The sequence below is a fragment of the Gopherus flavomarginatus genome, chromosome 2 (genome assembly GCF_025201925.1).
Source record: "Gopherus flavomarginatus isolate rGopFla2 chromosome 2, rGopFla2.mat.asm, whole genome shotgun sequence".
In the NCBI taxonomy this organism is placed as follows: domain Eukaryota; kingdom Metazoa; phylum Chordata; order Testudines; family Testudinidae; genus Gopherus; species Gopherus flavomarginatus.
The window spans coordinates 26,361,792-26,388,699 of NC_066618.1; the positions used below are offsets into that span (position 1 = coordinate 26,361,792).

The 26,908-nt window shown below is 41.2% G+C and overlaps 3 protein-coding genes across 5 annotated transcripts in view; 1 reads left to right on the plus strand and 2 right to left on the minus strand.

The window, feature by feature from the left end:
* Positions 1–14,745, plus strand: part of PFKP (phosphofructokinase, platelet) — an 83,006-nt gene extending 68,261 nt beyond the window's left edge. For all 3 annotated transcript variants that reach the window (XM_050942239.1, XM_050942237.1, XM_050942238.1), the window contains 6 exons: positions 6,798–6,962; positions 8,089–8,150; positions 10,016–10,127; positions 12,307–12,406; positions 13,131–13,236; positions 14,207–14,745. In XM_050942239.1, the coding sequence (XP_050798196.1) occupies positions 6,798–6,962; positions 8,089–8,150; positions 10,016–10,127; positions 12,307–12,406; positions 13,131–13,236; positions 14,207–14,360 (699 nt within the window). In that variant the 3' untranslated portion in view covers positions 14,361–14,745. The remainder of the gene's footprint in view (positions 1–6,797; positions 6,963–8,088; positions 8,151–10,015; positions 10,128–12,306; positions 12,407–13,130; positions 13,237–14,206) is intronic.
* A 59-nt stretch (positions 14,746–14,804) lies between these two features.
* The window catches only part of PITRM1 (pitrilysin metallopeptidase 1), a 49,366-nt gene continuing 37,262 nt past the window's right edge, over positions 14,805–26,908 (minus strand). The window contains exons 24-27 of the mRNA XM_050942230.1: positions 22,511–22,636; positions 20,796–20,941; positions 18,797–18,899; positions 14,805–16,650 (exon numbers count right to left, since the gene is read on the minus strand). Coding sequence (XP_050798187.1) covers positions 16,557–16,650; positions 18,797–18,899; positions 20,796–20,941; positions 22,511–22,636 — 469 coding nt within the window. The 3' untranslated portion in view covers positions 14,805–16,556. The remainder of the gene's footprint in view (positions 16,651–18,796; positions 18,900–20,795; positions 20,942–22,510; positions 22,637–26,908) is intronic.
* Positions 16,557–26,908, minus strand: part of LOC127043513 (presequence protease, mitochondrial-like) — a 47,846-nt gene continuing 37,494 nt past the window's right edge. The window contains exons 19-22 of the mRNA XM_050937371.1: positions 22,511–22,636; positions 20,796–20,941; positions 18,797–18,899; positions 16,557–16,650 (exon numbers count right to left, since the gene is read on the minus strand). Coding sequence (XP_050793328.1) covers positions 16,557–16,650; positions 18,797–18,899; positions 20,796–20,941; positions 22,511–22,636 — 469 coding nt within the window. The remainder of the gene's footprint in view (positions 16,651–18,796; positions 18,900–20,795; positions 20,942–22,510; positions 22,637–26,908) is intronic.

The window sequence follows — 26,908 nt, forward strand, 5'->3', positions numbered from 1 at the left end:
TTTTAAAATAATTTGCTTAGGACTTCTTTGCTATACTTAAATGAAAGAATAAAAACCCATGCACCTTAAAAAAAAAAAAAAAAAAAAAAAAAAAAAAAAGAGTAAATGATCTAAGGAATGGACCAATGACGGAATAAGATCCCAGTTCAGCAAACCACATAAGCCCAGGCTTAAAGCATGAAGCACTTCAGTGGGACTGGTCGTATGCTAAATGTTAAGCACATGCTTAAGTGCTGTGCTGAATTGAGGCCTAATGACTGCAACACTTAAAGTACTGTATAATGAGAAAGTAAATTTTACAAATTGGATACATCAAAGCTTGGCTTACAGTGATGTCACTTCCTTTTATAGTCAATCAGCATTGAGATACTACTGCTGATTACTATTGTGCATGTTTCCATTTAAATTGCCAACGATTTGATTTCAAATGGGCTGTATGACCAAAATAATGCACTTTGCACATTATGGGCCTGCTCCAGCTCCCCTTGATGTCAGTGGCTCACAGGGATGACTTTGGGTCCTTTGTTGCCTGTAATCCTTGTTCTTATTAGATAAAACACGTGTGTTCTGCCATTAGACAATGTGCAGAATCCTTTTATTCTCTAATTCTGGCTCCTCAGCATCACTTTAAAAATAGAACATTTTTAGTGTGTCATTTGGTGTCTGAAGATTTTGTCATGAATTTCAATTAGACCAGGATTTGTCCCTTAGTCCTTTCTTACCATGGCATTTCCCCTAGTCTCCCATTGTTGTATTGGCGCCAGTGGTGGCAGCATTAGCAGAATCTAACTGCATACAGCAAGTAACATGGCTGATATCAGTGGAGCCAAAGTCTTCAATAGTGATTCACCTGGCAAAGACTGAAAACATGAGAAGTACCAACAATAAAAGTTATAAATGGTAGATGGCCAGACAAGGTAGAAAATACCGACAGTTGTTGCTTCTATCCCACTGCCTTTTCTTGTAGGCCACATAGCTTTCAGTAATGCTTCATCCGTGTTATTGCTCTCAGTAAAAACTAAATGAGGAAAATTTTGCCCAGGCTTGCGAAAGTTATATACTTCTTCCCATAATACAAGAACTAGGGACCACCAAATGAATGGGCAACAAGTTTAAAACAAATAAAAGGAAGTTCTTCTTCACACAGCACACAGTCAACTTTGGAACTCCTTGCCTGAGGAGGTTGTGAAGGTTAGGACTATAACAGTGTTTAAACGAGAACTGGATAAATTCATGAAGGTTAAATCCATTAATGGCTATTAACCAGAATGGGTAAGGAATGGTGTCCCTAACCTCTGTTTGTCAGAGGGTGGTGATGGACGGCAGGAGAGAGATCACTTGATTATTGCCTGTTCAGTTCACTCCCTCTGGGGCACTGTCGGTAGACAGGATACTGAGCTAGATGGACCTTTGGTCTGACCCAGTATGGCCATTCTTATGTTCACATGTAATCCTCTTGAGTTCTGTGGATTTGCATCAGTGTCTTGGAGCCAGTGTCTTTGGCTGAGATTGACAGTAGAGTACTGTTGCTCTTTGCGTCTTCTTTGAATACCAGAATTCTTAGGAGAGGCAGTATGCTTCACACTGTGGTAAAAGATTATCAGAATTTGGCCCCTGAGTTCTGACTATTCTAACTCTTCTTCTGACACTGACATTGTATTTGCCTTTGGGCAAGTCACTTACCCTGTCTTAGTATGTCCTCCTCAGCAATAAACGAGGAATAGTAATATCCTCATAAAACACTTTGCCAGGTCCTCAGATAACAATTTATGCCAGCTGAGGATCTGCCTCTCTGAAAATATAAGATAAGCATTAACAACTAGTATACTACGATAGAAGTGCTTCTTCCCTAAATAGTGTCCTATATACCAAGGGTGAATTCAGTCCTGAAAATGCTTATGCTTATCAGTAACTACTTTTACTCATGAATACAGTTATTAATGTGTGTAAGTGCTTGCAGACTCAGGATTTTTATATGTTGGAAGAAGTCCTGTAATAGGAAAGTAGGAGGAATAAAACCTTTCCCCAGCTTCCTAGTTGCATGTGTGATCATGCAGATAAAAGAGCAGCTTAAGCAAACAGACATTGTTATTCTTTACTTCACATTCTTCGAAAGCTTCATGACGGAATTTTAATTCCTTAGTGCTGACGGTTCATCACAGCCAGCAGAAATTGTTCTGAGAAACACTGACTCTGTGTGAAAGGATTAAAAATAGGGTTGTTGAATAATCGCAGTTAACTCATGCGATTAACTAAAAAAAAAAATCCAGGATTTAAAGCATTTATCATGATTAATTGCAGTTTAAATCATACTGTTAAACAATAGAATACCAATTGAAATTTATTAAATATTTTGGATGTTTTTCTACACTTTCATATATATTATATTCTGTGTTGTAATTAAAATCATAGTATATATTATTTTTACTACAAATATTTGCATTGTAAAAATGATAAAAGAAATAGTATTTTTATTCACCTCATACAAGTACTGTAGTACAATCTCTGTCATAAAAGTGCAACTTACAAATGTAGATTTTTTTTTTGCTACATAACTGCACTCAAAACAATGTAAAACTTCAGAGCCTACAAGTCCACTCTGTCCTACTTCTTGTTCAGCCAATCGCTCATACAAACCAGTTGGTTTACATTTGCAGGAGATAATGCTGCTCACTTCTTGTTTACAATGTCACCTGAAAGTGAGAACAGGCATTTTCATGGCACTTATGTAGCTGGCATTGCAAGGTATTTACTTGCCAGATATGTTAAACATCTGAATCCCTCTTCATGCTTTGGCCACCATTCCAGAGGACATGCTTCCATGCTGATAATGCTCATTAAAAAAATAATGCATTATTAAAATTTGTGTCTGAACTCCTTGGGGGACAATTGTATGTCTCTGTCTCTATTTTACCCACATTCTGCCATGTATTTCATGTTATAGTAGTCTTGAATGATGACCCAGCACATGTTGTATGTTTTAAGAATACTTTCACACAGATGTGACAAAACGCAAAGAAGGTACTGTTGTGAGATATATAAAGATAGCTACAGCACTCAACCCAAGATTTAAGAATCTAAAGTGCCTTCCAAACCTGAGAGAGATGAGATGTGGCGCATGCTTTTAGAAGCCTTAATAGAGCAACACTCCAATGCGGAAACTACAGAACCCGAACCACCAAAAAAGAAAGTCAACCTTCTGCTGGTGGCATCTGACTCAGATAATGAAAATGAACATGTGTCAGTACGCACTGCTTTGGATTGTTATCAGGCAGAACCCGTCATCAGCATGGAAACATTTCCCCTGGGATGGTGGTTGAAGCATGAAGGGACATATGAATCTTTAGCGCATCTGGCATGTGAATATCTTGCAACGCCAGCTAGAACAGTGCCATGAGAATGCCTGTTCTCACTTTCAGGTGATGTTGTAAATAGGATGTGGGTAGCATTGTCTCCTACAAATGTAAACCAACTTGTTTGTCTGAGCAATTGGCTGAACAAGACGTAGGGCTGAGTGGACTTGCAATTTTACATTGTTTTATTTTTGAATGCAGTTTTTTTGTACATAATTCTACATTTGTATGTTCAACTTTCATGATAAAGAGATTGCACTACACTACTTGTATTAGGTGAATTGAAAAATACTATTTCTTTTGTTTTTACAGTGCAAATATTTATAATAAAAATAAATATAAAGTGAGTACTGTACACTTTGTCTTGTATTATAATTGAAATCAATATATTTGAAAATGTAGAAAACATCCAAACATATTTAAATAAATGGTATTCTATTACTATTTAACTGTGCAATTAACTACGATTAATTTTTTGAATCGCTTGACAGCCCTAATTGAAAACTGACCGATCCAGCCAGTTAATGGGACAAGATAAACAATGTACAAGAGACTTAGCGGATGGAAATCCAGACATCAGCACAGTAAAAACATTCAAAATGCTTTGCTACAAGATTTGACCTATTTTTCCATGTTTAGTGCCTCATACTGCAGTTTGCTGTAAAGTTCAGATTCATTATTTTTAGTATTTAGACTGGTAGATACTAGATAACATAGCGCCTAAATACTTCTCAGGATGGTATTATACCACCCTCAGTAGATCCAAAGTCTATCCCTGCTAGAACCTTGGGAAACTTAATAATTATTTGTGGGGAAAAAAACTATTTGTGGATTGTTAGGCCAGAAAGGACCATCATGACCATCTAATAAAGCCTCCTGCATAACATAGGCCTCAGAACCTCACCCTGTCATTTCTTTGTCAAGCTTCTGATTGAATAGTAAGAGCCCCTGTGCCGCAACCACCATCCGACTGGACGAGCCTCCATTCAGAGGCAATGGTGTTTTGCAGGAGGGCAGTCACCGTTCAGTGACAGATCCAGAATGAAGCAGTTTTATCATGCCCCAGTTCTCTCGAGTGAGAGAATGGGAAATGAGCCCAGAGCATGATCACCAGATCATAGAATCATAGAATATCAGGTTTGGAAGGGACCTCAGGAGGTCATCTAGTCCAACCCCCTGCTCAAAGCAGGACCAATTCCCAACTAAATCATCCCAGCCAGGACTTTGTCAAGCCTGATCTTAAAAACCTCTAAGGAAGGAGATTCTACCACCTCCCTAGGTAACCCATTCCAGTGCTTCACCACCCTCCTAGTGAAAAAGTTTTTTTCCTAATATCCAACCTAAACCTCCCCCACTGCAACTTGAGACCATTACTCCTTGTTCTGTCATCTGATACCTATAATAAAAATAAAATAACCAACGTTTATAAAAACAAGGCCATGATTATCAAATCCAATTAATGATTTGCAGTCCCTGGAGTATTAGATGTTCAATTTGAGATGCCGAGAGGGGAGAGGAGGGACAGAGCAGATTTTCAGAAAGTGTTGAGCTCCCACCTTCTGAACAGCAGGCCCTTTTGAGGTATCTCAAGTTTGGCAGCCAAGTCATATTTGGACAGCCTGGCCTATTGTTTACTTCCCCAGCACCTAAAAGCCAGGATTTCGTTAGTGATGTCATAGTGTATACATTTACTCCCCATGAACTCCCAAGCATTGTCTCCAGGGAGTTAGAACTGGTGTGATGATAAGCCTGCCATTCGTGAAAGCATGCTGTTGTTTATTGTACTTTGAGAGCTTACACTGCGCTGTACTCAGTGAGGAAAGACTGGAGACCACAGTATGGGCACAGTTAGGAACCAAGATAGAAAGAAAGGGGTTGCCAGTGTAACAAACTGATGAAGTGCATGATCTGAACTAATATGTGCTGTATTTTGTTCTGGAGCAGCTGCTTTTTTTTTTTTTTTTAAAGAATATGGGATAGCATGTTTAGATCAATCTGTTTGATCATTTGTGGGTATGTATATGTTAAAGCTCTGGTAGTTGAACTAAAGTAAATATACATAAATATATAATATCGTTATTTGTGCGCTAAATGCTGTAATTTATGATAATGTTAAATGCTTATGACTTTTTAATTTTTTAGGCTTTCCCATTTACCAGTTTAAACTTTATTTGTTTTGTGCTCTGGTAAGTAGGTATTTAATGCAAATATCAGGCTCAGAACCTGTCTTTATATATCAAAAAATAAATGATACTAAGACTGTATTTGGAAAAATTAATCCGCAAGCAGAATGGAAGAACATCAAATGTAGAACTGCATCTATAGTTACTCATTCAAAAACTCACCAGAGGTCTGAGGGCTGTTTTTATGTTTCCTTCTAAATAAATTGTTAATAAAGGGCAAGAACGTCATGATCTTGAATTTGCCAGATCCTTGCACTCATCTGCTTCCTCTTAATTCAGCTGGGCCCACAAACCACATTTGCAAAATTCTATTTGCACTCAAGGAAAGGTTTTTTGAGTTTAGGGCAATTATTTTTCAAATACTCTTAGACGTGATCTGCTGCTATTTTGGGGTTTTCTCTTTAGTCCTCTGATCAGAGCTGTCAGCTTTTTGAAATTTATTTTCGTGGAGGCTTATTTAAGCTACTCACAGGCAGCTCTGATAGAATTTGCTGTAAATCATTACCCCCTATGTTTCATGTAAGCCAACAGATTTCCTCATAGTGAGCAACTTTTTTTTATCTACGAACGGGTAAGATGTGGTTTGAGGTCAGTCTCCCATAATCAGTATGTGTTTATGGACATGAAGTAGGAGAAATTGGCTCTGTTGCTGCCAAGTCATGGAAATTTGCATGAGTAACCCTCTGAATAAGCAAATTGTGGATCAATAGAAACCTAGGACTTCAGCCTCGTAAATTCAAATTGTAAAGAAGGAAGTGTACTTAAAACCCCTCCATATCAAAGGTGATTTTGTCAGTCATGTGCACAGTACAAGTAGAGACTGGCTAAATTTGGATATACGCCCAGATCAGAAAGCAAACTCCATTTTTATATCTCTGTAAAACTCCAATATAACTGCTCCAAAGCTTTAAGAATAAGAATGTGCCATGAGATTAATTTCTCCTTTAACATTTTCAGAAAGCAGCCAGATGGAAGGATAACACAAGCAAACATAACGTTACCAAAACACCGAATTTTGAATATAGTGTCCAAGATGTGACCTGGAAGAAATATTTTCTTCCAGAATTAACAATTGACATGAGAGTGTGTATGTGCATATAATATGTATTGTTATTACTATTACACTATATAGATAGATAGATAGTAATACAGTTCGGTAATCTTATAATTGTGATAAAGAATCACATAACATATGGTAAATATCACAGTTGAGAGCCTGTTCGTGTTTGCGTAAGTCACCAATGTTCTGTGCTTTGGTTAGACATGCGATCGCATCAAACAGTCAGCCAGTGGGACCAAGCGTCGTGTGTTCATCATTGAGACAATGGGTGGCTACTGTGGTTACCTGGCCAATATGGGGGGCCTTGCTGCAGGGGCGGATGCTGCTTATATCTTTGAAGAGAAGTTTGATATTCGAGAACTCCAGGTATGCTGCTCAATCTTACTGAAATAATGTCTGTCTCATTTTTATAGAGACTTTCAAAGTATTGTATGTGTATATAGCATTTAATATGTACGTTGTGTTGGTGTAGTTGGTTGGATGCTGTTCCAAAAGGGTATCTTAGCCTGCAGCAATAAGTGGCTACTTTTAAATGCGTACGTGACACCACCCCAGAGAATTGGAATATTATGCCAGTGTTAATATATTTTGTAGTAGCACTTGTAGCCAGACACTCCTCATTCATGGCATCAAGCACTGACTGCTTATGGCCAAAAATTGAAACATCAAGTCACCACAGCACCTTTAGGTAGAACAATTACATATTTATTTATTTTACAATCTGATTATTAGTACATAGTAATTGGATGGAACTGGAGCAAAATGAAAAGGCAAAAAAAGGATAAAAGGAAATACTTTTTCACACAATGTATACTTAAACTGTGGAACTCCTGGCCACAGGGAGTTGTTGATGCTAAGAATTTAATAAGATTAAAAAAAAAGAAGAAGAATTGGGTATCAAGAATATCCAGCATTGTTAGTATTAATGATGGCAGATTTTGGAAGGGATATAAACCTTCATGCTCCAGACCCAATCTCTTAATTATCAGAGACCAGGATGAGCCCCATTGGGAGGAGCAGATTATCCCACATCTGCCTATTACTGAGTTCTTACACATTCTTCTGATGCATCTGGTGCTGGCCTTTGTTAAAGGTGGGACACTAGATGGGATGGATCTGGGGCCTGACCCAGTCTGGCAATTCCTGTGTTGCTATGTAAATAAAGTCCAGTAGGTCCTGTATCAGTGAGATGCAAGTGACCTAAACAGCCTGTTGAAATAACACTGTTGTCTAGAGACATGAAGAAGCTAAAAGTTGTTGTTGTGTGTGGGGAAAAGAGGTTAATTTTAAACCAGGACCAGTAGCTTTTAACTCATCCATTAGACTTTGTCCTAGAAGCCAAAAAAATTATTGGTCAGTTGGATTTTCACATTACAGAAGGGATTTCTTAAGTATTGCTGTGAACCTGAAATCCTTTATAGAAATTCTCTTGATGGAGGAGGCAATGATCATCACATTTGTTTTAGGATGCTTTGTGTGACTCCGTTTCTAGGCTAATGTGGAGCATTTGACCGAAAAGATGAAAACCAGCATCCAGCGTGGTCTAGTGCTGAGGTGAGCAAAGGTCATTTAATTAAACTGCACCATCAAAATGAGTAATGTTTTGCAGCTGCTATTTAAAACCCATGAACAGGCTCTAGTTAGTTAGTTATAGAAGAAGGGATTCTCAGTGGAAGAAAAAGCAGCTCTTAGAAGCAATTATAAAATCTGTTAAAATCAAAGGTCCCACATCCATTCCCATTTTAACTCTTCACATCCTGTTAATGATTTGGGTTCTTCCAAGTGCTGCACAAAGTGTAATAAGGAGGCTGCACAAAGGTCTCCTCATTTATTTTACTAAGGGTGAAATTTCCCTCTGTGCACAGAGACAGCACAAGACCTATGCATCTCTGAAGTGCTATTTAGCCCTCAGAATACATATAAAGTGGAACAAAGGTCCCATGATGGCCCTCTGCAAATGGGTGAATTCCATCCTCGTTCCTTAGACTACATGTTGTACTGGAGACCATGGCAAGCTAAGCCACGCAACTGAATAAAAGTTTCCTGTGTCAATTACAAGTTGACTAGCATTCACCCTGCTGTAACCTTAGTGCCCTGTGACGATGTTTTTGAACTAGTTGTTTGCCCCTTAGAGAGGATTGTGGTCTGTCTTTTGCAAAAGTGACTAACGGGATGTTAGCAGCAGCTCTGTCTACCTAGTGCTGCAGACAAGCGGGATACTTTTAATTTTTTTATGATGCTGCGGCTTGATTTATAGAAAGGTTTCAACATATCTTTACTGGTCCAGACATCATCTCCCTCTGTACCCTCCTATGTGGCACCAAAACTTAGTCACCATTCATTTTATCAATCCATTTTTCAAAACCCTCAACCTCTTCAATCTCAGGCTGAGACCACGCTCCGTAAGTAGAAGTTCAAGAAGGTTCAGTTACTGTCTTGCAGGTTAACCCTTTGGAACTCTTCCACAAGTGAACACAACTGATCATAGTTCTGAAGTTGCAAGGAAAGCCTGTAAATAACTCTCATGAGACATGTAGTTATTAAGTACTGGACATTTTCCAACAAAAGGGTTCTAGAGTTTCTCAGGCATTTGCTGATCAGCAAGTGAGAATTTATAAAATCTACTAGTCTGAAATCCAGAGTGTCCATCATTCCTTCTGTGACTATTATTGGTTAAGGTCTGATACTGGAGCAAATGCGCTCTTTAGCCCAGCAGTTTGGCCTTATCTTGCCTAGGAAAAACAAACAGAGTGTTTTAAAATATATTCACTAATATCACATGTCAAAATCCTAGTGTAGATAAGACTAACAAGTGTTAACATTCAAAATTGCCTTGTCTACACAAGGGCTCTCACATGTTACTTAACATGTTTAAAAATCACATCTTTCTTCCTAGTGTGTCCAGCCTTTGTCAGTCTGTGACCTCCACCTCTTTCGTGGGCATCGCTTCTCAGCCTCTGTGGCTATAATCAGTTATAAGAGGAAATCACCAAATGCATTCACCTACCCCCTTCACTTAGTTCAGATATGCTCAGACATTAAAAAGAACAGGTGAAGGGATGGGGACCTCAAGTTTGCATAGCCTAGGGCATCGGCTGTGTTGGAGAACAGGTTACAGTTCAGCAGCTGCTCAGATCTCTGTAGTAATACAGGAAGCTCAGACATTAAGTATTGGTTTTTGGCAGAGCAGGGACACAACCGTGTGTAAAAACAAACCTGTGGGAGAGTTGGAGAGGGAGGAGGAAGGTGAAAATACACACGACTTGCCACTCGTTGAGGGCAAGAGGATAACAGAGTTGTCAGGGTGCGACATGTCCCCTCCATCAGTGACTGGGCCTCTGTAAAGGTCAGGTAGTTGTTAATGTGGTTTTTAACTGGCCTGACAGTATTGTTGTGGGGTTATTTTTGTCTTGTTATAGGAATGAGAACAGCAATGAGAATTACACAACTGACTTTATCTATCAGCTATATTCTGAGGAAGGAAAAGGCGTCTTCGATTGCAGGAAGAATGTATTGGGCCACATGCAGCAGGTAAATAAAGTTACTAACTTCCCTCTGTATACAGCAGCAGGATTTATTTAGTGTGTGTGAACTGCTGTCACCATTCCAGGATTACACACAAGTCGTCCTTCTTGCATCCACTCTTTACCCTTTAGACCAGTGGTGAGCAACCTGCGGCCGGTGCACTGCGTGTGGCCCATCAGGGTAATCTGCTGGCAGATCGCGAGACAGTTTGTTTCCATTTGCATGGCCGCGGTTCACCATTCCTGGCCAATTGGAGCCACATGTTGCCCACCACTGCTTTAGACAAAATGAATGGTACTGAGGGTTTCCTCCATTGTTACTACCAACTCCCAACCCATTTTGGAGGGTTGGAAGGGGGGTAATTTAGTTTTGCAGAAGGAAATTGCAGCAGATTCCCTCTTTTACTGTCACTTTTTTGTCCCCCCCCCATCCCTATTTTAAAAAAAGATGCTGCTGTTTTCTAGTAGCCCACTCACTGCATCTTACAAGATCTCCCTGCAGCTGCCAGTTCAGGAGCATCTCACCCCAGAAGAGAAATTTGGTTCCGAGAGAACATTTGTGCTCACTGTTCACTTCTTCCTTTTGGAGGAAAGGGGAAATAGTGAAGATTAATAGGGTGGCTATGATTGGCTCCTAGCTAGTGCATCCCACGCACCCAGATAGGGCACTAGTCAGCCAACAGCAGTAGGAGAGTGCATAAAGGCACAAGGATAAGCAACTAGGGAACTTACAGTGGGAAGCAGGGCAAGTCTAGGGGAAAGGGTGTTTAATGAGAGACCCTGGCTCCCTCTCTAGCAGTGATTGAATATCTGCTGGTTCACATGAACCATCAAGTTTTAATTCCAGCTTTAAAGCTTCATATTTTGTTTGAAGTCCTAACCCCGTGCCAAAATTATACAACAGCTTCCCTGCCTTGTATCTAAGTACATTATATATTTGATATACTAACACTGTTCCCACTTGCCTTTAGTGTATTTAGAACTAAATGCTAAGAATTTCAGTAAATGCACCCAAAACAGGTTATACATAGAAATAACAGTAGAATCTGCTTTCACATGAAGAGCATACAATTAGATCTAGTTAAGAGCCCTGTTTTGACAGCTGGAATAAAGGCAAATATCTGTGCCTTTGTATTTTGTCAAGTTCTATGTTCCCATAGACCAGGGATCAGCAACCTTTGGCATGTGGCCCATCAGGGAAATCTGCTGGCCGGCCGGGATGGTTTGTTTACCTGCAGCGTCCACAGGTTCAACCCATCACAGCTCCCACTGGCCGCAATTTGCCATTGCAGGCCAATGGGGGCTGCAGAAAGCGGCGCAGGCCAAGGCATGTGCTGGCTGATGCTTCTCGCAGTCCCCATTGGCCTGGAGCAGTGAACTGTGGCCAGTGGGAGCCGTGATTGGCCGAACCTGCGGATGCGGCAGATAAACAAACGGTCCCAGCCCACCAGCGGATTTCCCGGACAGACCGCGGGCCAAAGGTTGCTGATCCCTGCCGTAGATTATCTAAAGCCCAAGTGTCTGCTTGGTAACAGCGTTATAAATGCACCCACTTGGGAGCGGCTGGATGATATAGGCTAGAGGTCTCTTGATTACAGCCTCCGCCCTGTGGTGCAACAGGGCTAGTGCCCCTGAAGCACTGGCCTGGCCTGTTTGCTCGCTCCCTCGCCCATTCTTTATTCTGCCCTTTATTTGCTTCTCTCCTTGTGTGTATATTGCTTTTCCAGCTCTCTCTCTACTGCTGGAAGTTGTATCGTGCCATGTTACTCCAATAGTGAACATCTTTCAGGCAGTGCTCTACAGCAGCACCTCACAACAGTGAGGTAGAAAGTACATGCAAATAAGCACTCTGCTGAAGGGGAGAAACGGGAGGGTGGAGGTGGTGTGTGTAACTGAGTCCCATTGACTTTAATGGGAATTAAGCATGTCTTTATGCACAGATTGTGGAATTGGGGCCAATATCTCAAACTGTCCAAGCAAAGTCCCCTCAAGACCCCCACATTGGGAATTCTGGGGCTAAGGTAAAGCATGGGTGTGTGTTTAAAAAAAATGGCGGGAAAGAGGAGGATGAAAGAGGTACAGCAGCCATAGAACAGAGATGATTGGTGGAATGGAAAAACAAGAATAATGCTCCTGCTTGGTGCAAAATTGCAACTAATCTCTAATTACATTTTAAACTTTGACAGGGTGGAGCACCTTCCCCATTTGACAGGAACTTTGGGACAAAAGTCTCTGCAAAAGCCGTACAATGGATCTCAAAGAAACTAAGAGAAACATACCGAAGAGGTGCAGAAATATTTATGGCTATTTACCATCTTTCTCTTCCTTTTGTGTTAACTCCAGAAAAGCCAGCCTCTCTAGCCCGTCAACACGTTTGTGGAGTCTTTAAATACAGTAATGGAATAATGTAGTTCTTCCTGTCCTACCAACTTACCCAGGCTTTGTTATCAAATATTGTTAATATATTTCTAGGTAGCAGTGACAAGAAAATGGCTCCTGAAGAGAGTTTGATACCTTGAACAAGGGTTGTCCTGTATTTGTTTTTCTATAATTTGCTAGCCTAACTAGTTTTTTAACACATATAGAAATTGTTAGTTTTATAGTTACACATATTCTTTTTTTGTTTTATTTCTTGGTGGCTGCATGGGACACAGATGAAGGTAATATGACTTCTTTGGGATTTATTTCATCAGCTTCATGAAGCAATACTGACATAATAAATCTAATTTGAAGTTGGAAGTTCAGGCTGCATCACTTATTTGATTAGTAGTTAAGTACATTGCATCTTTACTGCTTAATCATTAAAACTAATAAACCACAACACAGTGGAGGTTTCCCTAACACTGTTAAACTACTAATGCAGATGCTGCTATTGTTTACTTTAAGACTTCAGTAACTCAAAAACATTAAGACTCTTACAAGAGCCTCACTCCTACATCCATTTGTTTATTACAAGAAAAAGGGTAATTCTCCCCCAAAGAAAATAACATTGCGTTATTATTGTTTATAGGAAAAGTGTTTGCCAACACCGAGGACTCCGTTTGCTTGCTAGGTATGCGCAGACGCAATCTTATTTTCCAACCTGTGGTTGAGCTTAAGGATCAAGCAGATTTTGTGTAAGTGAAGGCGGCTCTGTGGGACCAGATGAGTACAACTTCCAATCATCCTTTTTCATCCCTCCTGCCCTGCTCCACGTCAGGCATGAACTTCACCAGATAGCCCCAACCTACCTTTCAACATTGGCTCCTGCTGTTGCTAGGCCTGTGATTACCCCCTCATCTACTTTTCCCACAAGCGGACTGCATGCTTTCTCCAGGCTGCTCCTTTTGCTTGAGAAGAGCTCCCTGTAAGAATTCAAAGCTACTGCTGTATCCTCTTAAATCCCTCCTCACAACCTGTTTTTGCTGCAATGCCTGCAAATCACTGTCTGGTATTGTTTAGGGTGGCAACCCCTTGTGTTTAGTGAGACCAGTGTTACAACTAATTTATGCTTACTCAGCCACCTCTATTAGCATCTTGTGCTCCCCAACCTTCTCGCATCTGGCTTTTTATGAACCTGTTGGATTTTGTTTAATTGTTAGCCTGAGTTCTCTGGGACAGGGATTATCTTCGCACAGGGCCTAGTGTAATGAGGTCCTTATGTCTTGCTGCAATAGAAATAATAAATTGCTTAGAGCTTGCTGAGATAGGAGGGTTAGGTAGCAAAATAGCAAGATGGGGAGGAGATGGAATTCCTGCATGTTCTAAGGCTAGCTGGAGATGTACATGGAGGTCAAGATAATCACTTACTATCTGCCACAACCGCTCTCCAAAAAATGGTTAACCTAAAAAGCAAATGCATCCAACTACGTTCCTACCAATAAGCATAGATGGCAGCATTACGCACACAAAAATGAACTTAAGAATCATTGAATGCAGCAGAGTTGGTCATTAATATATGCTGATAAGAACTGCCCTTATAAAACTGCTTAGAATTTGAATGAAGCCAACTTTAATAGTGAATTTGGTTCTTAAGGATAACATCAATGGGATCATTTACACAGACTAGCTTTGACTTTTTTTTCTCCCTCCCCATCTTCTGCACAGGCACAGAATTCCTAAGGAACAGTGGTGGCTGAAACTTCGACCTCTGATGAAAATTCTGGCCAAATACAAGACTAGCTATGATGTTTCCGATTCAGGTCAACTAGAGCATGTAGCTAGGCACAGCCCAAAAGAAGCAGAAACTGGAGCCATCTAAGAGACCATTATTTTAGATAAAGTTGTAATAGACCTATGTTGTGCGTAACAATGCTTTAGAATACTGATTACAGCTTTGTTTGTAACATTTAAATTATTGTACCAGCACTTTATGTGAATTCAGAAATGCAAACATCACAGTTTCCTTGCCCAGTATTATCCTAGGTTTAAAGCAAACCCTAGCATCTAACTTACAAAATACCAATTACCAGCCTGATCCTTAAGTTTAACACAATTCTATGCACTCAGTGTGATAAGTCATTCATCTAGCGCACTTGATCTCAGAGGTAGAGTCTATACTCAGAATATATGTAGAAGGCTAGTTTTGTGTCAAGTTAGAGTGAATTTATGTATCCAAAGTGGAATAAAATTATTGTTGCAAACCACCTGTGTGACTTCAAGTTGTCTAAAAACTAACAAGTTACAACTGACAGGAGAACACCACTGTAGAAAGTAGGAGCAACTTTTATTTACATTCTAAAGAGAGACAAATAACTGCCCTTTCTCCACTTGTAAAACGGGGAGGGATTACGAGCAGGGCAGCTGCAGATTTTTCTGTACCGCATCTGCACAATGAAGCTGCATTAATTTGAACTACCCCACACACTTCCCCCAAGAGAGGAAGTAACACTAAAAATTATTCTTAAAGGCAGTACTAAAGCTGTTAACCCTGTGAAGATGGCTGTTAACCTCCTCTGTGTGTCCTTTAGGTTATGTCTACATGGCGGCTGGGAGATGTAATTCCCAGCTCATGCTAGCTTGGCTCCAGCTAGTGTGCTAAAAATAGCAGTGTGGCCATTGTGAAATGGCTGGTGGCTCTACCTACCCACGCAAGTAGGATTCTGCCTGACTCCGGGTATGTACTCAGGCAGCTAGTCTGAATCACCATGGCCACACTGCCTTTATTAGGTGCTAGAGCCAACCTAGTGCAGGTAAGTTTAACTGAGCTGGGAATTACACCTTTCAAGCTGCTGCATAGATACACCCTTAGGGTAAGACTACACTGCAGCAGGAAGCATGTCTCCCAGCATGGAGAGAGAGAGAGAGAGAGAGACACACACATTAACTTCACGAGATCTAACCCACTAAAAATAGTGTGGAAGTAGCTGCTCTGGCAGAGGCTCAGGCTAGCCACCTGAGTCCAAAACTGGCTGGCTAGGCTGAGCTGCAATGTCTGTGCTCTTATGTTTAGCATGCTAGCTCAAGTGAAACATGCTGAGAGGCTCACTCCAAGCTGCAGTGTAGACATACCCATAGAGATCATGCTAACTAACCTCAGCTTCTCAGACAATAGGAAAACCCTCAGTCACACCAAGGACTGTTTTCTGTGATAAGCTGAAATGTTTGAGACCAGGTTATAACCACGATGGTTGACCCAGCAGTTTTTTCTCCATAACACAATCGTTGTCTCACAACATTGAGCTGTGGAACCTTAGCCAAAAGGTAAACAAAGGACAAAAACAGCCCCCTGAAAATTCCATTCACTACCGGGAGGAAGAACAACTGGCCCAAGGTCACACAGGTAGGAGTTCCATTAAAATAGCCCTGTTATGAATAAACCCCCCTTTTCCCCTTCCTGTAGTTATCAGTTATTAGCCATGAGTTGTATAGAGGACATGTTTTGATCCAGCGTGTAGACAGAATACAACAAGAATAGTTATGGAGATGCTGAGTTTTGCACAACTTAATTATGGAAAACTCAACACACTCGGAAAGACTTACGAAGTACCTATGTAGGTGTAACATAAATCTGTTTATGCCCAACAGTAGAGGTTTAAAAATACAGATATTTTAAGAAAACATGATTTAAGCTAACATACATTTTAAAATTCAAGTCTTAGCTTGTTTTTTAAAAAATGTGTATATTTAGAAGTTTCTAAAATCCATATTTTTGTGCCACCGCAGTTAATACTTATGGAGGAACTGAAGAGTTGCTTTAGCCATAGATGAACAAATAGTTTTCATTCTTAAATACAATGCAGTTGTAGAGATGAACCTCCTTTGGCAGAGTTAATTTCTTTGAGGAAAGACATCTGAGTGGCTTGCTGCATGTAGAATATAGAAGTTGTAATGACCTTTCACTAGGACCTTAGCAGGAAAATTAAAAATTCTAATGTGCCTTAGTCACTTATGAATTGGCTTGTTTTATTTCTTTTAAGCCATTTTCAGTAACAAACGTTATCAATGATGATAAATATTATCGTTTGACCCAGGATGGATCTTTGGCAATGTGCGGATTCTCTGGGCCTAGTACAGCCAGTCCACGGGTGCTCTTCCCACCTGCAAGGTATCTGCAAGAGAGACAAATTATGAAAAGCCACCACATAACTATTGAAGTGTAAGTAAGTCACATTATACTCAGTCTCAAAGCAGCTGGACACGTTCAGATGAAACCTTTCACCTATACAGTACCTTCACGCAACTAATGTCAAATATTCTTATTAGGGCTACCCTGTACCAATATGCTAGTTCTAAAACTGATCGGTTTGAGCTAGTCAACTTTTGTTTTGAAGTATGTGAAAAAAATGTTTAGGTGTTTGTTTCTCCTTTTCCCCCATAGTTAGCGCAGGTCTTTTCAGCTCTGTGCTGAACCTAAGCAACAGAAAAAGGGGCACAAAGATGGGCAATGTCAGTTTTACTTGACATACTCCACCACCTCTTTTGCCCACGTGAGTGGATCTCGCCATTTCTCCTACACTGAACTCTAACTCACTTTTGCCAAGACAAAGAATAATCGGTTACTTATTTACTGTAACTGTGGCTATGTCTTCACTACCTGCCGTATCCGCGGGTAGCAATCGATTTCTCGGGGATCGATATATCGCGTCTCATCTAGACATATCGATCCCCGAACGCGCTCCTGTCGACTCCAGAACTCCACCAACGTGAACAGCGGTAGTGGAGTCAACGGGGGAGCCGCGAACATCGATCCCGTGCCGTGAGGACGGTAGGTAAATCGATCTAAGATACTTCGACTTCAGCTACGTTATTCACGTAGCTGAAGTTGCGTATCTTAGATCGATCCCCTCCCCTAGTGTAGACCGGCCCTGTGGTTCTTTGAGACCCTATGCTGTTTCATCTGTATGTTTCTCCCCAACCTCACTTGAGCAACTAACTTAATATGATGGGACTGGTGAGAACAATACCAAAAAAAGAGGTGCATGCTTGGAAGCAGAGCAAAGGGCTACTCCAAAGAGCACACAAGGCAGGATGTCACTGTCTTAAAAGGAAGTAACATTCTAGCCCATTAACAGCATGAACGCTAGTGAAACTGGTGAAGATGATTTACGCTTCCTGCAGAAGAGGCACTGGGTACAGCAGTCCCTTCAGATTCAACATCCCTCAGTTGTAAACAAAGAACATTTAATCTTTTAAAGGGACTAGATTTTTCTATGAAAAAGAATGAGACTGGCAGTTAAACTGCATGGGATAAAAGTTGCAGAGAGGGAGTGAGCAAGACACTAATTACACAATAGTAGGAAGAAAATTCCCTGTGATACACTCCCCCAGCAGGTATTCAGAGAGAGGTGCAAACAGCTGATACCTATTGGAGACAAGATCCCAGGCCAGGTGGCCCATTCACCTGATGTAATATATAATTCAGTATGGTTTAGTATATAATTTTATACCAGTGATTCTCAGTCAGAGGTACACGTAGCCTTTGGGGTACGCAGAACCCTTCCAGGGGCTATATCAACTCATCTAGATATTTGCCTAGTTTTACAACAGGCTCCATAAAAAGCACTAGCGAAGTCAGAATAAACTAAAATTTCATACGGCCAACTTGTCTAGACTGCTCTATAGGCTATACACTAAAATCTAAGTAAAATATTTATATTCCAAATGATTTATAATTTAGAAAGCAAGCAATTTTTCTGTAATAGTGCGCTGTGACACTTGTATTTTTGTGTCTGATTTTGTAAGCAAGCAGTTAAGTGAGGTGCAACTCGGGGGTATGCAAGACAAATCAGACTCCTGAAAGGGGTGTAGGAGTCTGGAAGGGTTTTGAACCACTGATTTAGACACCTATAAGCAGGCAAAAAATGGTAGAACTGAGTCTAGAAAAGCAAATTCATCTTCATAGAAAAGGGACTAAATCTGGAGCCATCTTGTTTGAGCTCAAAAAATAAACAAACCATTTCTGATCCAGTCAGAAGCAGAACAGCAATCTCAGCAAATTAAGAACTTCAGAGTTCAAACAAATTCAAATGTTAACTAAAACACTAAATGGAAAATGGCAATATTCCTTTCACAGGCACAGTGATGATATGAATGCAGGTACAGGAAAAAAAAAGTTACTTTACAGTGGTCAGAGGCCATGAGAAATGTAATAATTCACACCTTTACCAGCTATTTTACATCACACAGATTTTAATCTGACAAACTCTTACAAGGGATCTGGGTTTACTTGCATTTCTAAAATGAGCACAAACTTACTTGTTTGCCACATCAATAAGGTGATCGCTGCTGACAGCAAAAAGCTGCTCCCGGTGTCTCTGCTTCATCTCATCGGAGATGCCAGTCAAGAAATGATTCATCCCTTAAAGTAAAAATGTGACTTGGTAAGTGTCTCAGGCATCGAATGATAAAAATCAGATACGTGCACAGAGTACCCCAAAGCAGGATCAGCTGGGAGAGGAATGAATACAGTCTACAGCTATTTAATAGTGCCACAATTCTCGGCTCATCATAAGTACAGTACAAACTTCCAATTGTTAACCAGTGTCAAGGCTAGAGCTGGGCAGAGAAAGAACGTTCCATTTTGTGGAAAATTTAAAAAAAAAAAAGTTTTTACAAAATCAGAAAGTTTTGTTTTGAACGTATACAATACAAAATGGAAAAAAAGTTAACCAAAAAGCCATTTGGAAGGAGAAAAAAAACTAAATTTATTCCAAAGAAGTGTCAAAATGAGACATTTTGACATTGTCAGAACTTTTTCCCTTTTTTCTCCGAACAGACTTTTGGTGAACTCAGAATGATTTCATGAAGGTTTTGATTTTAGCAACCAAGTTATCCAAGGGAAAGCTATTATGTTCAAATTTTGCAGCCAGCTTTAGTCAATGCTAAGACAAAGATCTGACCACCTTTTTTTCTATATTCGGTCTACATAATTCTGCAAACAAATGCTTCTATATTTTAACAAGAATCACTTCAGTGATCAAAGAGGTTAAAAATAATCACAGATGGACTTCTTGACACTGTAACTTCTGACCCAATAAGGGGAATATTAAGCAATCATCAGATATTTACGGCACTACGGCTCCATTCAACTGTCTCTTCTCTCCCCTTCTAGCTACGGGGGAGGATTTTAAGGGTGTTCTCTTTCCTCTCCTCTAAACTCCATCTCACTGGAGGAGCTAGGAGGCAGCCTTGTTTATTTCCTCACTCCTTATGAACACTGCTATTTTCAGTACTTCACTAACTCTGGCTGATACCAATTAAGAGTGTGAGCAGCTCCAGACTAACCTGTGCATTGCATAGAAGTACCAGGCAGATCAAGCCTAAAGGATGAGAATCATTACTCTTTGACAAGCCACCAGCATGTGACATTAAAGCATTTTGCTCACATATGAGCACCTGAAAATTGACAGTGCCTAGTCTGTTTTCATTGTTCAAGCTAACAGGCAGCAAAAGCCCACAAATGGTGGAAAAGTAAAAAATGTTTTAAGTTTGTTTTTTTTATTCAATAACCTAAATACACTGCTTGTGTTAACACTTTATGAACATATATTGATTTTGAATCTTGGTGTTCATTTATTTATAGTTATGGAGTAGAGTAGGTGCCTTAACTAAGTTTTGGTTTGGATTTAGCAGCAGGGGAGGAGCTGTTCTCTCAAACTACAAACTGTTCTGAGCTGTGTTTAAAAATAGCTTCTTTTCTTTTAAGAACTATCATCCAAACATGCAGCTAATTTTACTATTTACACTTAGTAGTTTTCATTAAATATCTCCAAAGCACCAAACAACTTTATGCTTTCCCCATCTCTAAAAATAGGTAAACTGAAGCAGAGAGGTTAAGCAAATTCAGGATCAGTGTACACATCTGGCTAAAAAGGTATATAATCCATACACTTTTTCAAGTATTCCATTTAATCAATAGACCTATATTGTTTTCCTATGTGCTGGAACAGGTGCAATTTGTTTAGGCTGAGAAAGACAGGTTAAAGGGTTAGTTATTTCTTTAAGTTCTCCCATGACAATATTATGATCACAAGCAGCAATAACATTTCAGCAGAAAGACATCACACGTCTGATCTTTAAAGTGAGCAGTAGCATCTTGCTGTTTTATAGAAACGAATCCTTATGTTAAATCCACTGAGGCCAAACATGAGCTTATGAAAGGGATCAGATGAGCAGAGCAGAATCACTCACTTCCTTCTAAGCCTAGCTGGAACACTGGATTCCCACGCCAGGGAACGAAGAACATAGAACATACCTTTGTCTGAAGGAGCTATAGGAGCATCTACAGCTGCAAACACCGCAAGCTTGGCTTCGTCAATGTCTTGCTGTGCAAATTCCCCAGACTGAGCCCATTCAGCTGCTTTTTCAAAAGTTGAAAAGGTGGATATAGAATTTGGATCCCTAACAAATTGGAAGGAATTACTTTTGCATTACAGACCACAACCTAAGTCTGTACAACTTGTAATACAATGTTTGTTTTTAAACCCACTGCCTTTCATTCAAAGATTGCTAATCAGTCACCAAATTCTAGAAACTAGACCACACACAAACACATGCACACAAATCATACCAGATGAAGGCAGCTGCAGTTATACAGCATGTAGAAACACTACACAATAGTTTGAGTATTTTATTCAACAGAAGTTATAGCAGACTGTAGGTAGAGAGAGTGGGCCAAATTTAGTAGTGACGTAAATAATTTCAAAGCAGATCATGAAAAAGGTACAATTAAATGCAAGTGCTAAATTAGTGTAACGTGCACAAATTTGGCATTCAGCAGGTGTGCAAAACAAAATCTACAGTGATATATTATTTGGGGACCAAATTTAGTGCCTGGCATAAGCAGGTGCAACTCTCATTAGTATCAATATCAGCTATGCTAGATTATTCCAAAGATGAATTTGGTCCATGAGTTCTGGAGATGGTATAGCATAAGGTGAGGTGGGTAGAAGTTACACTTGCCTGTAAAATTGCTTTCCCTGCTATACCCACTTTCTGTCCCTCAGCCTGTTACACCCATTTTGCAAACCTACTGAGGTACAAATTGGTGAAAATTACTCTGTCGTAACTCACACCTGCTGTGTGGCTGACACAAATGCTTACAACACCACTCTATTTAGCCCAGGGCCTTCTGTGGGAGCTGTGCTTGGCTGCATGCAACCCCTTATAATTATTTAATTAGGCTAGGACAGTGGGCATATACCCCATCTCTGGTGAAGAGTCATGGAGTTAGTTACCACCTGGTTAGGATCTCGGTTTCAAGTCTAAAATGAACAGCAGAAGCTTTAGCAATAATGTCTCTCTCAAGACCAGACAGGAACAATTTTTCAGGGCTGATTAAATAGATTACACTTTTTCTTTATGTCACCAGCACCTCTTTCTGCTCTAATCAAGTCTTCCTTGGGGGTGTACAGCCCAATCACCCCACATGGAGTCATGTCTGGTTCCGCTAGGTAGGGGAGAGGCCAGGGCTTTTGGGAAAAGCCAGTTTAGATCTACATGCCAGGAACCTTACTACCTCCCCCAGCTACTGTTCTTAAAATGCCTAAGTTCCCTCTCTTCTGCCAGGATCCAGCCCCACTCCGAGGCCAGGAAGAAACACGCTGAAGCTGGCACACAGCTGAGGCTGATGGTAAAACTGGCACACTAGTCACCACATACACTGAGTAAGGAAGCAACAGGATACAGCTACCCCCAAGCTTGGACAAAGTGAAGCCTAGGATGTGAGAGGGGTTTTACTGAATCCTGGGAGGAGCAGGGAGAAGGGGAGGAAGCCAGAAGCCTAGTGACATCTCTCAGTGGTAAGCCACCTCTTTCCTCATCTCTAGCTCAGGCCTCACTTTATTGTTCTATTCAATTCATTTACGGTCCTGGCAGGTAAAGTTAAATTGAGTCTGAAATGATGGCTGCATATGCAGAGACAATGGCTACATTTTATAGACAGACTCTACAGAGGACACACAATGTTACCTGTATGAATAGAAAGTGAATATGCCACTATGACTGAGTGTAGCACCTCCTCCATAAGCACCTCCTTTCTCTCTGATTTCCCTATGCAAGAATTTAGCTGTCATCAACCGTGCAAGGATCTGAAGGCTGAAACAAAAGATTAAAGCATAGGTGTTAAATCTGCCCTCTGGCATTTGATATGAAATCTACCACCTCTCCTCTTGACCAGAGTTTTTCAAAGTTATACAAATGAAGTATTCCTAATTGCACCCTACAGTAACGATGATGTAAGCACAAAACTGAAGAATTTTAAATGGTGCCATCTTCAATACAAAGTCTCTTGACTTCTGCATACTAGAATAGCACTACCATGATACTCCCTAACTTCCCTAAATTCTTTAAATTTCATCCCCTTCCAAGAAATGTAAAGTTCTCTAAGCCTCTTATTTTGTCACATACCATGTCATCATATACACAAAGAAATAGGATCAGTGTAGGGTCCTCCTTCAATTTGGGAGTTATAATTAAGTTGCCTTTGGTACCCAAATTCTAACAACGTGGCAAATTCTGTCCTTGGAAAAAGACTTCAGCAGGAGTCATGAGCAGAACCAGGGTGGATTTTGACCCAATGACTCCACCCTCCCTTACAGAACTTGTTAGAACACAAGCAGGTGATATTTTTAGGCAATTATTTAAACACAATTAGATCAAAAGCTGTGCAAAGACTGCCCTCTAGAGGATTTCTCATGAGTGTGCTTCAAAAATATATAAAGGTTACTGACCTATAACTGCAAGTTCTTTGAGATAGGTGATCCCTATGTGTAGTCCACAAGTTGGTGTGCATGCAAGCTATGCACCCAACTCTGGAAATTCTAACAAGCAGCGTCCACTGGCCCGCACATGCGCAGTAGCTCATCTCACGCTCCAGACTGAGGACATAAATGGCGGTGCAGGCCAATGACTCTCCAGTTCTTCTTAGGAATCCAAAAAGATCCGAAGGGACATTGAGGGTGGCTACTGGAATATAGACTGGGTCCACATACCTCAAAGAACTTCCAGTTGCAGGTAAGTACCTCCATTTCATCTTCAAGTGCTGGTCCCTATGTGTATTCCACATGTGGTTGACTGACAAGCAGTATTCAGACTGGAAGGGGGTGCAAGGATGCTGGCAAGAAAGATACTTGAACTACTGCAGTTCCCACTGCTGTGTCTGTGCAGGCTTGAACTAATGTGTAATGTTTAACTCTGGACATATGCAGGGCGGCTAGCTAGAGATGGTACTCTGTGCAGTGATGCTGCAGAGGCAGCTTGTGCTCTGGTGGAAAGTGCCCTTCCCCTGTCAGGTGGAGGGATATGTGCCAATTGGTAGCACAAAAGGATGCACACACAAACCCATTTAGAGATCCTCTTAGAAGATACAGTTTGTCCTTGTGAATTCTTTGTAAGAAAGAGCCTGGGAGACTTCCTGATAGATTTGATCCTCGGCAGACAGAATGCTAAGGTGTGTCTGATGTCAAAGGACTGAAGCTTCTTTCACAGAAGTATGGTGTTTTGGGATAGCTTGGTTGCCATGAAATTCCAAAATAACCTTGGGGAGAAATTAAGAATTCAATCAAAGAAAGACCTTTTCCTTGTGAAAAAACAGCAGTCAGTTGGTCTGCCATGAGGGCTCCCATCTTGCCCACCATCTAATAGTCACTAATAAGTAATATGACAGGAGGAACTTGTTTCCAAAGGTTCAAATGGCAGCCCAGTGAGTGCTGACAGTACAAGAGCGAGGGCCCACTGAGGTGTAGGTTTGATGATTAGCAGAAAGGTTCTAATTAGGCCTTTCATAAGCGTCACTGTTGTAGGATGAATAAAGACAGAATGTCCATCTACTGCAAAAAGACAGACACTGTGTTGTTCAGGTTAACACCCCAACCCATAATGGATGAGTCTGTTACAATGGTGACTGTGGAGGTGGGAGTGACAAAGGGGATGCCCATTCTCACTCAGAGACGACCGCGTACCTGCTGATAGTGAGGGGTTACAATTTAAACGTATGGCCACCTCAGAACAGGTTGAGTCATACCCCTCCCAGGCAAGTCTCCTGCCTTAACCTGTCTCCCTACCGGGAAAGTTGCAGACCCCTCCCTGCAGCTCCCAGCTGTTGCTCCTACCTGTCCCGATGGGAAAGGGCTCACAGCTTGCCGGCTCTGGCAGATGCCACACAGAGACTGGGCCTGACCACATCATGTGACCAAGTGGGACTGAAACCTTGGGAGAAATCTGGGGGGCACGTGATCTGCGTACCATCCCATACGTCGCCTCTGCTCTCACTTGATCTGGGTTCGACCACCAAGTAAGAGAAATGACGACTCCGGTGGGAATAGTTACCCTGGTGTTAATCTGATCCTTTTCTGATGAGTACACTGAACAGAGTCAGGCTTGTAAGCAGCATTATGAAACCTGGAGAATGAGTCACATAAGTGCATGAGGCCATGTGGCCAAGGAGAAAAAGGCACATCTTGAGTGTAATTCTTGGTTTGTGAGTAATCTGTGCTATCAAATGACTCATTAGCTGAAATATTTCCATGGGGAGAAAAGCTCTTGCTGTAGTGGAGTCCAGTGTTGCTCTGATAAAGTTTACCGTCTGTGTGGCTGTTAAAATGGATTTTTCTTTGTTTACACAGACTCCTGCTAACAGCTGCAGCAGGAACAAAGTTGCCAAACAGACCTACCAGGACCCAGGCACTGAGATACGGGAGAGCCCGTATGTAACCTTGTCTCAATTGGGCTGCCACCATAGAGAAGAATTCTACGAATACTTTGAACTGATGACAGTGCCCAAAGGGGAAGACTCTGAACTGGAAATGCTCTTGAGCCACTAGAAATGAAGTAACTTTTTGTGGCTCAGTTGAATATCTACATGGAAATAAGGATTTTTCGTGTCAAGAGCCACAAACCACATTCTCTCCTGTTGTGAACTTTGACTTTTTAATAAAACTGTTCAGCTGTTGAAGGTCCAGAAGGGGTCTCCACTTTTTGCCGTTTCTGGGGACTTAGAAGTAAGGGGAATAGAACCCACTTTCCTCAACACTGAGGTGATACTGCTCTATTGTCCCTCATAGGAGGAGGGATGTCTGGCAAAAATCACTTTGTAAGAGTGATCTTTGAAGGGGGACTGGGAAGGAGGGTTGCGTGGAGGGAGGAAGGGAGAAACTATGGAATATCCTTGATATATAATTTCTAGGACACAACTGTCTGTCATGATGGAATCCTAATTGTAGTAGAAAAGTGTGAGGTGACCCACAAATATCATGAGAGTAGAAGTGACTGGCATCAATAGTGGTAGATGGATCTCAGCTGTGCATCAAAGGTAGCCCAGGCCAAGTGGCTGAGAATGGGCAGGGGTCATCGTAGTAGAGGTGGCTGAAAATCAAGGTCTCTGAATCCTGTCATTTACAGGAAGGCTGAGCTTTGACTGTGGAGGGGGTGGCCTTGGTCTTTATCCCTCCTTTCGTTGCATTCTCCACAGGGCTGGGGTGTAAATCCCCAGGGAGTGTAGAGTAATCCTCGAGTATTTCAACAAGTGCAGGGACTTGTTCACTTTCTCAATGAACAAACTCAGCTCATCAAAAGGCAGGTCCTGTTTGGTGTTCTGGACCCCCCTGGGAAGCTGTGAGTAGTGAAGCTAAGACTCATGCCTCATGACTATGCTAGTGGATAAGTCTCTGGATGCAGCGTCAGCTGCATCTACCGCAGCTTGAAAGGAAGCCTTAGCCACTAATTTTCCCTCCTCTAAGAGAGGCTAAAACTAGACTCTGCCATCAGAAAGAAAGCTGTCCTTAAAATCCTATTTCACTAATGAGGCCTGATAGTTAGCGATACAGAATTCTAAGCTCATAGAAGAGAAGACCGTTTTCCTCATAAGGTCCAATCTCTTTGAGCCCTTGTCAGCCAGGGTGATCTTGAGATGCTGTGACCTTGCTCTCTCCATGGCTGCATTGGAGTCGTGCACTGGGAGGGACATAATAGCATCTCTCAGCCCTCTTAGATGTGGTGGTGTATGAGTCTGGAGTGTGCCAGACTACTCTGGCTGGCTCCATAATTGCCCTCTTAATCAGGAGCGTCACCTTGCTTTGACCGGATGCAGAATCCTGGACTTCCTCCAGTGGTGTCTGGAGGTCACCAGCAACTGTATGAAATAACTCCTGGTATTACTTATAGTCATTCGGTGAAGATAGTGAGAATCGAGTGACGGTTTCATCTGAAGACAAAAACAAGTTTCCTGTCAATACCAGCAGATCCAGGTCTATGTCCTTCTCGTAACTCTAGTGGTGCCACATAGGAGAGTTGTGGTAGGATTTGTGGACAGATCCAGGACAGAGATGCCAGGGCCCCCAATAAGGCCAAAAAGGCCACAATCGACTGAAT